At 38.4% G+C, this 16,945-nt stretch overlaps 1 protein-coding gene across 1 annotated transcript; it reads right to left on the bottom strand.

The window, feature by feature from the left end:
* Positions 1–261: 261 nt before the first annotated feature.
* LOC139130891 (low-density lipoprotein receptor-like) lies at positions 262–16,203 on the bottom strand. Its single transcript, XM_070696733.1, has 13 exons — positions 16,047–16,203; positions 13,391–13,510; positions 13,038–13,126; positions 11,796–11,917; positions 9,866–9,997; positions 8,555–8,665; positions 7,946–8,056; positions 7,490–7,606; positions 3,396–3,623; positions 2,564–2,770; positions 2,131–2,220; positions 775–897; positions 262–579 (listed from the first exon to the last, which is right to left on the bottom strand). The coding sequence occupies exons 3-13, from the start codon at positions 13,088–13,090 to the stop codon at positions 293–295; spliced, it is 1,581 nt and encodes a 526-aa protein (XP_070552834.1). The 5' UTR covers positions 13,091–13,126; positions 13,391–13,510; positions 16,047–16,203; the 3' UTR covers positions 262–292.
* Between the last annotated feature and the right edge of the window lie 742 nt (positions 16,204–16,945).

Raw genomic sequence — 16,945 nt, 5'->3', positions numbered from 1 at the left:
TGGCCATATCTCTGTCTTCCTAGCTGTTGTCAGTCTGTCTTTATGTTTCAGCATAAGTCTGGATACGTTAATGTATTTTTCAGTAGGAGTCTTTGACAATTATCTGAACGCGTCTACTTAAAATTGTGTATTTGAGGTTTTAGGTTAACTTTTAATATGTTGTCTATGTGTCATAAAAATACTGCATCATTGCAATACCTTCTAGTACTGCTGTAGTTAATTGCATGAGTGTGAAAAGATTTGATATTCATGACTGTGACTGACTGTATAGAATGATTTAATGCTTAGAATCTCACCACTGTTGAACCAAACACGGTCCATTTCCGTTCGGTTCGCCTGAGGCAAATCCAAACGGTCGCAAACTCGTACCATCACTACTTTCTACGTAGCTGCTCGTGTAAGCTCTCGCATCGAACCAGAAATTTTCACCCTTTAATGCCGTCGAAAAAATATAATCTTCCAATCGCTGATGTTTCTCCTCGTCTGTATCTTGTACCAGAGATAAGCCATGGCTTTCACATGTAAGGGCTGCATTATAGGGATCTTTTGGTACCGTGAATGCTTTGAAAATTGGACTAGCTGGAAAGTAAATGATATTCAACTGATGATTGAAATTGACCAAAAAAGGTCCATTATAATTACTCATATTGGCAGACCATTTGGATCATAGCATGTTTTTGGTTTCCCCTTGGGTGTGAGTTTTCCCTTCGACGGTCGACTGTGCTTGCATTCTCATTTTGGCAAATGATAATTCTCATAATGCTAAAAACTTACCTTGGCAGCTTCTTCTATCAGTGCCGAGACGGTAACCATGGTTGCATTCACAATAGAAGGACCCCGGTGTATTGGCGCATTCGTGTTCACAGAACCTTAGATAGACCGAACATTCGTCGATATCTGAAGAGTAAATGCCAGGGCTCATATTATTCTCAGTTTCAAATGTCAATGACCAACGTAAAGGTTAATACTATTGGGTTTATGTGCTCGAGAGCAGGTGACAATTTGTCTGACGCCGGTAAAATTTAGATAATTTACTTCAATGTTTTGAAAATACACAAAAACACGCCTAGGGTTGATGTGCTTTTCTAGGGTCTGTCTGGTTACCGAAAAACAAATATTTTTTATTTAGTCTAATAATGGAAAAAGTAAAGAATAAATAAAGTTTTCACCGCCTTTGTTTTTTCCAAGAAAGAAAATTTTATTTTTAGCCCCAAGAGATAACCGTGGTATGGCGGCCATTTTGAATTTCAAATATCGGTAAATATTCGGTAATTTGATTCTCTTGTACCAAAATTTGCATGGCGACCCCTCATTTTATTTGTAAACTCGAAAGAAAATGGTTGAAAGTTTGCTTGAGGAAATTTTTGGCAAACGTTTGTCTTTCCTTTACGTGGTGCCAACTACCTAAAGCACTAGGTAAGAGCACTCACTTAATGTAGTACACGCCTAGAAAGTTAAAGACTTTAACTTGCGGTCAAACTTTCTTCAATTAGAATATTTTAACCATAATAATTTTCTTTTAAAATCAAGAATAAAAATCGGGGTCACCGTTGAAATGTTGGTACAAGAGAAAAAACTTACCGGAGATTTACCGATATCTCAAGTTCAAAATGGCCGCCATCCCTGAGTTTACTCTTATGAGGAAAACTGTTATTCCTAGAACAACAATACGGTGAATTTATTACATGTTGTTGGAAATATCTTACAGGCATATGGTCCCTGAGACTTCTTGACTGACATTTGTTTATATCATTGCATTTTAGTTTTCGTAATAGATATGTATGTACCCTCCCACCATTGAAAACAATAAAAATAAAATGAAATGGAAGAAAATAAAATAGAATCGTCAATTTTCGACAAACTAAGACGGTGAAAATTTTTCTTACACCGAGAGCTTTAAAATGAACCACTACAATTGATGGATCAGAAAATAATGTTAAAAAGTTTTAGAGTGAGAATACCCCGAGGCCCATTGTACCTTAATATATCACACTTCAAACAGTCGAACCCTATAGAATTTGGTTGCATCATAGACATTGGAAGAAGCTCTCTCTGCCTAGATGTGAGTGATTTGATGTCTGGTGAACTGAGACCAAAGTCAATCTCACGTACATGAACAAGGTAACATACCGACACATTTGCTTTGTTGAAGTTCATAGCCCGGACAACAAGGCAAGTTTTCAAATTCTGCAGTATCTCCGTCCGAGCAATTCCTTATATCTGAAAAATATAGCATTGTGGGTAAGGTAAGATGACAATGCGCCAATAATGTCACAAGCAACAGATTACTTTACAAATTAAAATAGCAGAATACTGAATAGTCTGCAAGATTTAACTGCATTGGCGTGTTTTGTTGACAATCAAGCTCATCCGGGATATCTCAGTCTGAATTTGGAGCATCTTTTTACGACCCAAAACAACAATAAAGCAAACCATAGGGCTCCTTCCTTTGTTAAATACTGATGTCAGTGAAAATGCGAGAAGAGCCTCCAACAGTTATAATTCTGGATGCACATGCATCATCAAATAGTTACACACTAATTCAAAACAACAACGTCGTTACCTTGTCCGTAAACTTCGGCTTCGCAAATCGACAGCGGGTCAGTGCGATCAGGTATATCAACACTAACGTATCTTCCAAGCATTCTCCCAGGACAATTGATAATAATCTCGCCTCTGTTGTCGAGGCCAATCGGTTCTCCGCAAATCGGATTCTGTAGATGATCTTCATCGTTTCCAGCCCTCACAACGGCGCCAATCAAGCGATCGTCTGCAACATAATTTTGTTTCAATGGCGACGATCAGACAACTGACCGCGTACTGTTGCATACAGCAAATAATCATCTGCGATACAATTGTTTCGGCGGGGGTCGATCGAACAATCGTTTGGAAAGTATTCTTTAAATGTCATTGATTACAAAACTTTCGCAATGTCTCATTGAAACAAACGTACAAAGTGGTTTTACTTCATCGGCGGCGGCCACTGAAGATCGTCTGCAAAATACTTGTACTTGCTCTGTAAGTTCAACTTCAGTGACCTTTACACGTATAAGTATTTGCTGTTCTTTTCCTCACTTGTTGAATTTTTCGACGACAAATTCGTGTAGAAAGCTTTAGTGGTCATCATGTTGTAATATAAAGATGCTTTATAGTATAGTGCTTACGGCAGTAGGGAAAAACAATTATATGTAACACACATACACACAACCAAGCATAATTCGAAAGAATGAAGGTTCTTTGTCACACACATAGAAACAGAATGTTTCAGCTTAAATATTGCTTTCATCACGCATTGGCTAATGACAGAACCTTTGCAGTGGACTCATGTCACCATCATGATACATGTCAATCTAACATACACATGTGATGGACATTAGAAAGTTTACGCCACTTACAACAGCAGGTATCGTCTCGATTTACAATGTGTACTCTAATAATTCGGTACGTCATCAGCAGATCAACTTTCCACCAAGGTTCAAAATCCCAGCGTGTGTGTGAGCAGCTCCCTCCCTCTGAGTAGATACCGTTCTTGTCACCGTCGAGGGCGCTAGATGCTACACCCATTGCATCGTGGTCGCTGCTCTGGAACGCCGGTTTGCCAGTTGCTAAATTGTTGTTTTCACCTGCATGATAAAACAACACAAGTTTTTGCGACTCAATGTAGTATTTGCATTATGCCATAATGCAAACTGATTTCCGCTAATGACGCGCTCTCGTTATAATGTGCTGACCCTGTCGAATAATTCCCACTTTATTACAAATCTGTTTCTGCAAACATGAGCGATTGATCGATTCTTCAAATTAAGTGACCATTGCTCAGTATCATGAGACGACCGCATCACAGTACAATATATTACCCACAATTATCTTTGATTTGTATCATTGAAGGTTACTTTTCTAAGAACTTTGTCAGTTCTGCATTAAAGCAATAATGTGCAGCATCAGAATAATTGATAAATGTTATCTAGTAAAAGTATTTCAGTGAAAGTTTCCAAATAACCATTAAAGAACAATAAAAGTCACATTCTGTAGATACTAAAAATGCCATACTTTTGGGCAGTAAGTAATGACGAACTGAAGGGGTCATTCTCTTATCTGAGAAAACGTAGAATTCAAATTTCTTTGGTCATTTCCATTGGAAAAAATCAATATCCTTTTATTTCATAAAACGGGTGCAACTAGTCTCCGCACTTTCCATCACATTATTCTGTACGGCTGAAGACACAATCATTGGAAATTTTACTATCTCCTCTGTCAACCATGCATAATTTTCCAAATCATTTAAAATGAGAATTGGGAAGAATGGTGTCCTTAAAAGTACGTTTTCAGAATTTTTACAACTAGTCTATGAATTTTCCAAACATGGTAGACATGGTAGACCTCTGAGGAATCTAGAGGATTAAAATCGTAATGAATTATGGAAATTTACAGTACTGTGGTATGTGCGTTTGAAGACATAAGTGACGCAAAAATCCGGTAAAGCCTCAAGGAGCGTGACAGGGGTCTTTTTAGCTTCCGTGCTAACATATGTTAGCCAAGGCGTAAAAGAGGACTGTGTTGCCGTTAACAAACCCTCAAAAAATAAGGTTTCTCGGTCTGGATTATTTTGGCATTTTTTATTTTATTCAAGCGCGATGCATAAAAAAACCAACGAAATTCGACGTGTGAGAAAATAGGGCACGTTGGGTTACCGGAAACACATCGATTTTTTATTTTGCCAAATGATGCACCCGTATCAGTCTTCAGTCTCTCTGTGTGTCTCAATATGAACTGAATTTCAGTAAGCAAGAACGGCTAATCTGATCAAAATCAATCATAGTTTACAGACAAAGACTCAAAATCGTTCTTTTAAGGTGAGTCGGGCCGGCATCATTATTCAGCCTAATTTGCATCATTAATTCTTCGAAATCAGACTTCTCTATGGCCGAGGTCAGATGAATCTTGATACAGGTGTTGATTGTAGTTACATGATAGAAGGACAGAGTCTTGGAATCCAGCGGTGTCCGACGTGTTGGTTGAATGCGTGTTGGTTGGAATATAAGTTTTAATGATAGTCCTTGATATTTTACAACAGTGCTTCACTGTACTGTATTCTAGGCATCTCAGGTAAGCTATCAGAGATGGAATATAAGTTTTAATGATAGCCCTTGATATTTTACAACAGTGCTTCACTATACTGTATTCTAGGCATCTCAGGTAAGCTATCGGAAATGGAAACTAAGCTTTAATGATAGCCCTTGATATTTTACAACAGTGCTTCACTGTACTGTATTTAAGCATCTCAGGTAAGCTATCAGAGATGGAATACAAGTTTTAATGATAGCCCTTGATATTTTACAACAGTGCTTCACTGTACCTGAGCAATCAATTTCATCCTCGCCAAGTTCACAGTCTTGGATACTATCACAGCGCCCCTCATCTGAAAGGCAGGCTTCATTGTAACATAAGTAACCATTTGGAGTACAAATATCATCTACGGGAAAAAAACGAGAACAATCAGAAAGGGTTTGTACAATGAAAACCAGACCAATATTCTGAGACAAAAAGACAAAAAGAAGAGAAAAAAAAGTAAGATGAAACATATTTGAAAAGCGAACTCTGTTTATTACCTTTTCATGTAATATTGTCCTTTTGTTTGAATGAATGTTTAAGTTGCAAAATGAATCAAACCAAACAAGTATGGGAGTGACATGTCACGCGTTATGTCTGATAAACTGGGTTACATATCTTCAATTATATCATAAATTTACCAGTATTTAAATATTTTAACAACTTTGAACCCTGTCTCTGTTATATCACATATTTACAAACATAAATTCTGTAGGTCTTAGCCTGGGAGATATTCGAGATTTTCATCGTTTGCAAAAGTGAGCTATCAGAAATGGAAACTCAGTTTTAATGATAGCCCTTGATATTTTACAAAAGTGTTTCACTGTACTGTATTCTAGGCATCTCAGGTGAGGTATCAGAATAGAATATAAGTTGTAATGATAGCCCTTGATATTTTCCAACAATGCTTCACTGTACTGTATTCTAGGCATCTCAGGTAAGCTATCAAAAATGGAATATAAGTTTTAATGATAGCCCTTGATATTTTACAAGACTGCTTCACTGTACTGTATTCTAGGTATCTCAGGTAAGCTATCGGAAATGGAAACTAAGTTTTAATGATAGCCCTTGATATTTTACAACAATGCTTCACTGTACTGTATTCTAGGCATCTCAGGTAAGCTATCAGAGATGGAAACTAAGTTTTAATGATAGCTATTAATATTTTACAACAGTGCTTCACTGTACTGTATTCTAGGAATCTTAGGTAAGCTATCGGAAATGGAAACTCAGTTTTAATGATAGTCCTTGATATTTTACAACAGTGCTTCACTGTACTGTATTCTAGACATCTCAGGTAAACTATCAGAAATGGAAACTACGTTTTAATGATAGCCCTTGATATTTTACAACAGTGCTTCACTGTACTGTATTCTAGGCATCTCAGGTAAGCTATCAGAAATGGAATATAAGTTTTAATGATAGCCCTTGATATTTTACAAGACTGCTTCACTGTACTGTATTTTAGTTATCTCAAATAAGCTATCGGAAATGGAAACTAGGTTTTAATGATAGCCCTTGATATTTTACAACAGTGCTTCACTGTACTGTATTCTAGGCATCTCAGGTAAGCTATCAGAAATGGAATATAAGTTTTAATGATCATGTCACGCGTTATGTCTGATAAACTGGGTTACATATCTTCAATTATATCATAAATTTACCAGTATTTAAATATTATCAAATTTGAACCCTGTCTCTGTTATATCACATATTTACAAACATAAATTCTGTAGGTCTTAGCCTGGGAGATATTCGAGATTGTCATCGTTTGCAAAAGTGAGCTATCAGAAATGGAAACTAAGTTTTAATGATAACCCTTGATATTTTACAACACTGCTTCACTATACTGTATTCTAGGCATATCAGGTAATCTATCAGAAATGGAAACTAAGTTTTAATGATAGCCCTTGATATTTTACAACAGTGCTTCACTGTACTGTATTCTAGGCATCTCAGGTAAGCTATCAGAAATGGAAAATAAGTTTTAATGATTGCCCTTGATATTTTACAACAGTGCTTCACTGTACTGTATTCTAGGCATCTCAGGTGAGGTATCAGAAATGGAAACTCAGTTTTAATGATAGCCCCTACCTCCACACCTTGAAAAGTGAATTACGGCAAAAACGAATGGGAATGACAAGTCTTGCGGTATGCCTGACAAAAGTGGGTTATAGAAGGCCCTTTAGGGCTAACACTGCAATGAGTCAAGCAGTGTCGATTAAATGTACAGAAATCTCGTGTTAAAATGATTTTTCCGCTCTAATGCTACAACAACGACATCAGTAGATAATCATTTGTAGCGAAAGCACGGGAACATCATTTACTTGTCTGGTGAGAGATATGCAAATATTATTTTGTACAAGGTACATCTCATCACCTTGGCAACCATCCTCGTCATCACCATCAAGACAATTCGTCATACCGTCACATTTCCAATACTCGGGTATACACTTGCCATCGTCGCAGTGGTATGAATCTTCAGCACAAATGAATACTGTAAAGTAAGATAAAAGTAACTATCACCTTTGTAAAAGCGAGAAAACCTTCCCAGAAATTTCTTCAAGAGTTTTTGTCATGGCTTTTAATCAATCGTTTTTTCGCAATATCTTAGAACCTTTGCTGGTAAGGTTTTTCTATTCTAAAAGTTGAAAAAGAACAAATATTATGCAGTGGATCCTCAGAGTATAGCCACTCTCTCACCCATGTCCATAATCTTTTTCGAAAATTTTAGATGTACAAACATTTACCACGTCACTACTTTGTGCGTTAACAATTTATTTTTATGTCCGACCCTAGGCACAAAATCTAGTGATACCTATTTAGGTAGGCATACCTTCACATAGTCCTTCGTCTTCTCCGGTTGGACAGTCGTGTTCATTGTCACACACCCAGGTATTAGGTATACAAGACAAATCTCCGCAAGCAAATTGCTGTTCACCACAAACTTTGCAAAAAAAAGGTGAACAAGAAATGTAACCATTTCAAAGCGATACCTTTCGCATTATTTATTGACAGTTAGTGATATTCTAAGTAAAATTTTGATCTGCCGCCAGGTATATATTGTGCATTCAACGTAAATATCTAGCGTAGTAGTAGTATGTAATATGGAGTTTGACAGTGTGTATTTATCTTGACATCTGTCAGTCGGTCGCTTCGAGTCTCTTTATCGGTTTCTCAATCAGTTTGTCAGTCTGTCTATCGGTCCCTTTATCTGTCTCTCGTGATCTCAGTCTCTCCGTCTTCGTGTCTGCCTATCTGCATTTCTGTCTCATGTGTCTCACTGTTTGTCTGTCTCTGTCTGTCTGTCTTTCCCCCTCTGTCTCTGTCGTCTGTCTGTCGTCCGTCTGTCTGCCTGCCTGTCTGTCTGTCTGTCTGTCTATCTGTCTGTCTCTCTCTCAGAATAAGGGAGATCTTTATTGTCACATCTGTATCGAAATCCTACCTCCACACAAAGCTTCGCCCTCGTCATCTGCACAGTCCCACCAGTAATCACATATCCATCGATTCGGTATGCAAAGACCGTCAGAACACGGATACTCGTTCACAGCACAAACTGAAATGTTGCATTTCATAAGACAGTGAATGCTTCTTTTTCACAGTATGAAACAGGATATAATGTATGCATGTATTGTTTAGCCCTTCCGCCCCATTTCCCATTGTAGAAGTCCCAATTGCAATCAAAACAATTTGAATGGACAAAACCATTGCGGAGATTGGGTTGAAAAAAGCAAATCCGATAAATCAAAGGAAGAGATTAGGGGACTTTTCAGCTTTTTCATGAATTTTGTTTCAGGTGAAAAGTTGTTTCATGTTTTTTTTATTGGAACAAGTTAAAATACTGAACACAGTGTACACAACTTAAACTCTACTAGCAACTAGATGAGAGTAAAACATTAAGTGAAACATTTTTGCGGTCTATGCCAAAATATCGAGTTCAGTGCAACTCTCAACTTGCTAGCTTAAGGTAGTATGCACCTCGAAAGTGAAAGACATAAACTTTTACTCAACTTTTCCTTAAGGAATCTTTCAACCATTCTCTTTCAAAATCATTGTCAAGAATGAAAATGGGGCTGGATGCAAATTTTGGTACTAGGAAAATAATTTACCTCAGATTTGCCGATATTTGAAATCAAAATTTTCGCTATCCCGGAGTTAACTCGATTGAGAAAAATAAAAAAAACGACTTTCGGAAAACTAAGCCGGTGAAAAGTTTTCTTTCACCAAGAGCTTTAAAATGAGTCCCCACAAGTGGTATATCAGAAGAGAATTGTAAACGTTTTGGAGTCCGAATGTCTGTCCCCGGGGCGCATTTTACCTTAGTGTACACTGTTAGGCCTATGTAGTTTGGATCTCATGCAAGCTTTTGTAATGAGTTCGATTCTTGATTGGTGCTGCATTCTCGACATTAAGGTTAGCGGCTGTCCCATACGTCATGGCAATGTTTGAATGTCGTAAGAAATGAAATCGGAATGGGTGAAAGTAATTTTGTTTAGAGGTCACGAAACAAAATAACCTGTTTACGTTCAACTTAAGGTGCAATGGTTGACCTCTTGGTAGCTGTTTATTGTCATCATGATGCACACTAGATGATTGCACACAAGTTACACACACCACTTCAATACTAGAGCACCTCCCATCGAGAAGTTGTGGGCTATACGTGTCTATACCGAAGATAGAAATCGACGTAATTAGTGGCACTTTCCCCCGCCAGACTTGTAAAAATACACGAGGAAATGTGCGAAAGTCTTCATACCTGGTCGGCATGTCGCGCTGTCGGACTGCAGTCGATATCCATCAAAACAGGCACAGTAGAAGGATCCAGGTGTGTTGTTACAGTGATGGTGACAGACAGTGGTGTCATTTCCAGCCTCACATTCGTCCATATCTGATATTTTAACAAAGGATATTTAGTTGTTGAAATTTGTAGCGCAAGCAAAAACACATCGTGTGTCAAAACGGCGTCAAAAAGCTCGAATGGTAACCGCTGAAATGCGGACAATTACGTTTTTTAGCAAAATCTCTTGGGTTGCAACAAATTGACATGATGTATCAAGGTCATATATATAATTATTACACCTCACTCATTCAGCGTGCACTGCCATTGGTTAAACACGACTCACGTGACATGTAAAAGAAAGTGATGATGCCCTCTGCGAACGTGATGATGCCCTCTGTGAACTTGATGATGCCCTCTGCATTTGATATTACATGGATGACATCAGTTTACTTACTGCGCAACCTTTCTGCGCAAAACAAATTGTCGTTCGCTTGTTGTACTTTGCAGTTGGCAACTTATGGCTGCGAAACGTCATGCAGAGCTGTAACCGGCACAGTTAGACGATATTTTGATGCAAGTAAACAGCAAACGAACGAAAATAGCAACAAGGAATACAATTTCTGTGTTCAGCAACTATGCAAGCAACAAATTTGGATACGCCACCGAGGAGATCGGCAAACTTTCAGCGGCAACCTTAGACTTGGCACTGACAACATTTTACGCTGAGGTCCGGACTCATGCAGAAAGGCGAACTGTACTCGAAGAAGTTTGTTCGGTGTAATAAAATAATAACACATGAGAGCTAGGGCAAGCCTACGGCTCGGGCATCATCAATATTTCGATCATGACCACCATCCCTTGGGCAGGCAATAAATCGTGTTGTAACACACCTCATCCGCAGTCTGTGTTCTAATTCGCCAATTGACAGTCACGTGGGATGCGTTCTTTTTGTGCTGATCCACGTAAACGACGTCATCAGGCATCATTTGTCGGAACTGTTGCCTGCCAGGCATCAGTTCCGAAAAATGATGCCCGCTGACGTCAAAAAAAACATTTGCGCATGCGCGAACTGGAATGTAAACAAAGATGTCGTCTGCGGCCGAGCGAAACGATAGTCGAGAAATTTCTCGGTTTATCCTACTTTCTGAAGAAGAACTGAATGCTCTGGTTTCAAACAAGGACTCGAAACGAACGAAGACGATAATCAAAGGTGCATTGAACGTTTTGCAGAAGTATTGCGACCCTGTCGGGAAAAACTTTTTCTTGCTGAACCACTCCAACATATTACATCATAAGCTTACATGCGACAACTTTTGTGTATGGTACGTTCTTATGTATGACTACGGATGAGGTGTGTTACAAAACACATATTGACTGGCCATTAGGGCAACAGCATACGTCTTTAACCCCTCGGGCCTGTGAGTCACCCCTAAAAACAGACTGTTTCCCTCGGCCTACGGCCTCGGGAAACAGTCTGTTTTTGGGGATGACTCACAGTCCCTCGGGGTACAGACGTATGCTGTTGCCCTCATGGCGAGTCAATATGTGTATAATCTTGCCCTCGCTCTCATGTGTTATTATTTAACTATTCTACAACTACATCAGGGTTGCACAACGCCCAATGGCACAATGTTACAGAGCCGTTGTGACAGTCTACTTGCTGTACCTATTTCTTGTTGCACGTTGACCTACCCCGTCTCATTCATTATTAATCCTTGTAAGAAGTGTCGTAGAAGGCCAGGTAGCTGCAGCCTTGACCGTGAATTCAATTTGAAAATTGAGACTCTTCCGAATCGTGAAATCGACGCGGGAGTTCAGACAAAGATAGAGTCATCTTTTCGCAACGGGACAAACACTCAATCCCGAACGTGAAAATAAAGGCAAACGAATATTCAATCGTCGATACCTTGGCACTGAGTTCCATTCCCTACGGGGATGTATCCTTCCAGGCAACTACAAACGTCTTCACCACTCAGACCAATCTGGCAAATCTGTTTCACACGAATTTGGTTCGGTGCAGTTTTCTCCCTGTGAGAAAATTTAGATGTCGATGAATATGGTAAGAGAGAGAGAGAGAGAGAGAGAGAGAGAGAGAGAGAGAGGAGAGAGAGAAGAGAGGAGAGAGAGAGAGAGAGAGAGAGAGAGAGAGAGAGAGAGAGAGAGAGATAGAGAGAGAGAGAGAGAGAGAGAGAGAGAGAGAGAGAGAGAGAGAGAGAGAATTTATTCTTAGCACTTGTGCGGGTTTATCTTAAAGTTCTTAGAGAATGATTTTTTAATGTACCGTCTTATTTTTCGACATATGAAAACTGTATTTGTCCCCAAAGAGTTAACACGGAATAATGGCCACGTTAAATTTACATGAAAAATATCGGTAAATGTACATGTCAGGTACATTGTTTCTCTAGTGCCAACTCGTTCCGTGGAGCATACAATATTAGCTTGTATCAATATACCAGAGGCTTATAATTAAGTACCACAGAACGGGATTAAAATATGACATTCACACATTACATACAATTCGTCTTTGTGATACAATTCCTTCTTGCATGGTAACATTTAGACGGGCGTTTGTCGGCAAATTGCCAATTTTGATGATTTAATGTCCAGGGCATTAATTAACGTATGTTAAAACCACACATTTAAGAAGACCGAGTTTTGTGCTTTAAAGAGATTATTTTGACCAAACCCGGTCCTCAAATGTGAGATTTATGGTATTATCTCATTCGGAAAAATGGCTATTTTCTCCTCACTGTACACGATAATTGTTGCCTTATCTGCGAATAATTGGACCACCATCAACAACGAACATCTAAACATACTAACATACTACTACCATTTCTGCAATGATTGCAGTATCGCTAGGAAGGTTTCTCGCGTGTCATTAGCACCCCCAAAAAATAAACAAACAAAACCAAACAACAAACCCAACAAACAAAACAGAACGATAATAAAAAAATAAACAAACGAAATAGATAAATGAACTTGAGAGATATGGATCTCTTGGCCTAATTACATGAATTAAGTCGATCGTAGACATGTAGACTGTTCATTTTGCAAGAGGAAACAAACAAACAAACAAAAATAAAGAAATGAAACGTCACGAAAGCTAAGTTTGAAGTCGCGCACGTACAATGTACAAACATATTACCTTGGCAACGGAAATAGCCATAAAGAAGATGAAATACAAGATGTATGATACATTTTGGTCCATCGCTGTTCTCCGTCTGAATTGTGTCTCTTGAAAAAAAAGTGAAAGCAAACGAAAAAGGTGAAAAAAAGGAAAACGGTTTATAGTAACGATAATTTTGTTCAGGAACATAAGTTGCATTCTTATTAAAAACAGCCATGAATGATATGAGCTGGCCGTCTTTGTTAACTTATTAACACGGAGGTCGAAACTATAATTACACCGTATGCTAGTTTTCATACAGCTGACATTGCGCTCACCATGCTGTTTTCTTACCGAGGGTTTTGAAAAAAAATTAGAGTTAAAGTACATACCTATATGAGACGATAAAGACGGACAGTTTTAGGGGAAAATGCTCCTCGATTAATTGTGAAAGACCTGTCTCTCTCTCCCTGATACAGATGAATTATGCCCAGTTTTGTAAGTTCACCACACTGGAAGACGAATAAAATTATTAAAAGCCGTCAAGTTAGACAAAGCTCTTCATAAAATAAGACGAGATATCACGCACGCCCGCGCAGTGACGCATGCATCTTTACATGTGTAGCAAAACCTATTCAGAACTGTTTTCTATCGTGTATGGCCGATTTTAATAATATTGCGCTCTCCTCTACTGATTTCTGATATCGGAGTGACAGTAATCGGACCGTTACTCGACAACTTTGTCTGCTAATTGTATTAACTGCCTAAGTATCATGTCAGCTGACAATAGTGAGTTGTCACCTTGAAGGTTAAAGCATGATTAACCAATCGTTGAAGCATGATGTATTTTTCTGTGGCAATAAATGACATATCCTTTTTGCGTGAGCGAAGACAATCAATCCAACTTTGACCTTAAGACTGTAGGGGACCACGCTAAGCGCTGTGAAACGAAATGTGAATAAAAGTGTACTGTCATGACTTTTTACGAAACAAGGCGGTGTTTCAACGTGACAATATTAATGTCCTTACGTGGTAATGGAAGTATCATCACTATAATTTTGCAGAATCACGATGAGTCAAACCTTCAGAGAAATTCGGTACATTGTCGATCGGTTTCGAACTCTCAACGTGGTCACCAAGTCACCCAGCAAAGACATCATTCAAACCGATCGGCTAAACCCTTTTCTGAGAGCGATCCCTCCACACGAAGCACTCACACACATACTACTCGCTCACATACACTCGCACTGGGCACAAACCAAGTCAAAGCAATGAATAGATAGCTAAACTGGGTACAGATAACCTCGTACGTAGGAAAGTACATAAGAGCATGGGAAAAGAAACTCATTCAGGGAGGTGACATAAGAACTCGGAATGGGGGTCATTCCGAAGGGAGTATAAAATACCGGTTTCACCTTTCGCAATGGCTAATAAAGTTCACCTTAAAAGTTTGTAAAAATGCCGACTGTGTACGTCATGCAAGTCAGGAATGCTCAATAAAGTGGTCAGAAATTTTTTTATGATTTACTGTTAGTGGTATTGACTAGTTTAAGCAAGAAAATTGCGTGTGTTAGGAGAGACAGATTCAAATCTGCTATAGAATCGAATGATTACACATGACAAGCCTGCGTATCTGATATCAGTCCCGGGGCCAGTGTAAGCGAGTGACTGCGGTACAGCAACCCGAATGTTCAACGGATTTTTGTTTAGAAACGGTAACATAAATGTAAAATGAAACGTTTTGATAAAAAAGAGAATGTTCTTTGATTTTGGGGTGAAATTGGCATCTGCGAAGTGTTTCAAAAATATAGTGTAGTGCGCAGTCATCGGACGTAAATACATGCGCTTACAAATACGAAATCGGATAGGCAAACCTACTTGTCACTTTGCGCCTATTTTTTTTTGTTTCAATAAAAGTAATAGGTACTAAATTTTATATATACGAACAGTTTTCTTTCTTCATGCTCAAATTAAGTTCATGCTGATATTTGTGTGTCTCTCGAGTTGAAGAAGCGGTAGCGAGCATTTTGCTTCGATATTTTGGCGCGTATAAGTGTACGTTTAATTATATCGCCATTATGCAATCGCAGTCCTTGCATTCTAATAAAGCTAATATTAAGTACGAATATTTTTTTTTAATATTAAATGGAAATACCCTCATAAAAAAACAGATACTGTACAAGGCAAGATATCAGTCGAAATGCGACCTGAAATGCGACTGTAGAAAGTTATCCAATTGGTATGTCACTGGAAAGGGAAAAGCCAATGTAAGAAAGGTCTTGTCTTATGAAATCCAAAGAAAATGAAAAGGTACGGTGGTTTTGCCATTTTTTGTATTTGTAAACGTGACAAAGAAGACCTTCGGATTTAGTCGCGAAACTTAAAGGGCGTAATCCAATAATAAACAGTGTGTTCTAAAACTATCAATCAATTTTCAACCCGCTCCTGGACCGTGTTCATTAATTTACAGCGTTCTTAATGTGCTGCTAAGCCTATTCCCTGGAGACAGCTACAATGCTCATCATTATTGTCGGCTCTTTGTGGATGGTGCAAACGGTTGACCACTTCGTCTTAACTAATTCCCCATCTCCTCATTCCACACCTTTTCATTTTGCGGCGCAAATTACACGTTGAATTTATGATGCCAAAAGAAGCATAACAAACAATCCAACAAACAATCAATCATAATTATAAACAGAAACGAACACAAACAGAAAATTAAAATCAGAAGCGCTACATAATAATAGTATGTAATAACTCTGAAAAGCACTATCAATCTCATTATGAGCGTCATTATAATTTTAATGATGCCTCGACAAACGTTCGAGTACAATGACAATGAAAGTGTTGCACTACTGTTGCATAATGAGGCAAAATCGGAGGATCAATCGTCACAACCGGGTTGAAATGCTTGCATATTAACGGAAGCTTCTTGACTACGTTTGTATGAACTGGTGTATTTATGTTTGCAAATCGAGGTGTCCTCAGACTTGTGCGGCGGTCTGTCGGTACATATATGTAAATATCAAAAACTAAACTGAGAATTACCTGATGGATTAACTTTCAGCAGACTGTTGACGGTAAGGTGATCGCGAAATTGAAGCTGCAGGCTGTCCTTCAGATGGCGGGGTGAACACGAACCCCACGCATGACCAGTCAGATACTATCCCGTACGCTCGAGAATAGCAAAGCAACTGGTAGGCCAGCCAACATCACCTTTTAGAATATGCGTCAATGATTATACACGAGTTCGTATAAATGTACGTCTTCGCGTACAATAATACAACTTCATGTAGTGTAATAATGTGATTAAGTATGTATTATTAACGATAACGAATAAATACGACAAACACCTATTTAAATGACAATAGAAGAACAGACAGATAAACTGCGAAGGAACAGTAGCTGTAAGTTTTGATAATATTACCAATTAAGGATAATTGACAGTTTACATCGCTCGTGCATATTATGTCGTGAACTGGTCAAATACTGCAGGTTTACCGTCGTTGGGTGTGGCTTATAGCTAAACAATTTGTCTTGTAAACACAATTCAAGGTGTATTCACACGATGTACAGTGCTATATATAACTGTTCACAATTGCGTTCTAGTCAGGATGAAAATTTAATCACCATTAATAAAATTGGACATTATACAAACAGGGTTTGTGTCGAAGAGATGTAATCAAAGCAATATTTCAACACGATTTTGCAGCAAAACAAGGTTCTATATTCACAAACAAAACATAAACACCAGAAATTTACACAATGTGACGCCTTGTGGACATTCAACAGGTACTATTTTTTCGATGTAAATTAATATCGATTCAAGTCTCCATCGGCTTTCAGCTAATGGCAGAAAGTAAATATTGCAAAGAGTCGTAAAAGTATATTTATGACAAACTAAAATAGACTAACAAAATCGAAAATCGATCAACATTAGAGGACGA

This window comes from Ptychodera flava, chromosome 1, assembly GCF_041260155.1.
Source record: "Ptychodera flava strain L36383 chromosome 1, AS_Pfla_20210202, whole genome shotgun sequence".
Lineage (NCBI taxonomy): Eukaryota > Metazoa > Hemichordata > Enteropneusta > Ptychoderidae > Ptychodera > Ptychodera flava.
The sequence above is the reverse complement of the archived record's forward strand: the minus strand, read 5'-3'. Positions and strand labels throughout refer to the sequence as shown.

Coding starts and splice junctions, on each gene's coding strand:
- LOC139130891 (XM_070696733.1), bottom strand. CDS start 13,090: ATGTATCATACATCTTGTATTTCATCTTCTTTATGGCTATTTCCGTTG. Junction 3,624..7,489: donor TGACGAGGATGGTTGCCAAG/GTGATGAGATGT, acceptor TTTATCATGCAG/GTGAAAACAACAATTTAGCA. Junction 898..2,130: donor TCAACAAAGCAAATGTGTCG/GTATGTTACCTT, acceptor TTTACTCTTCAG/ATATCGACGAATGTTCGGTC.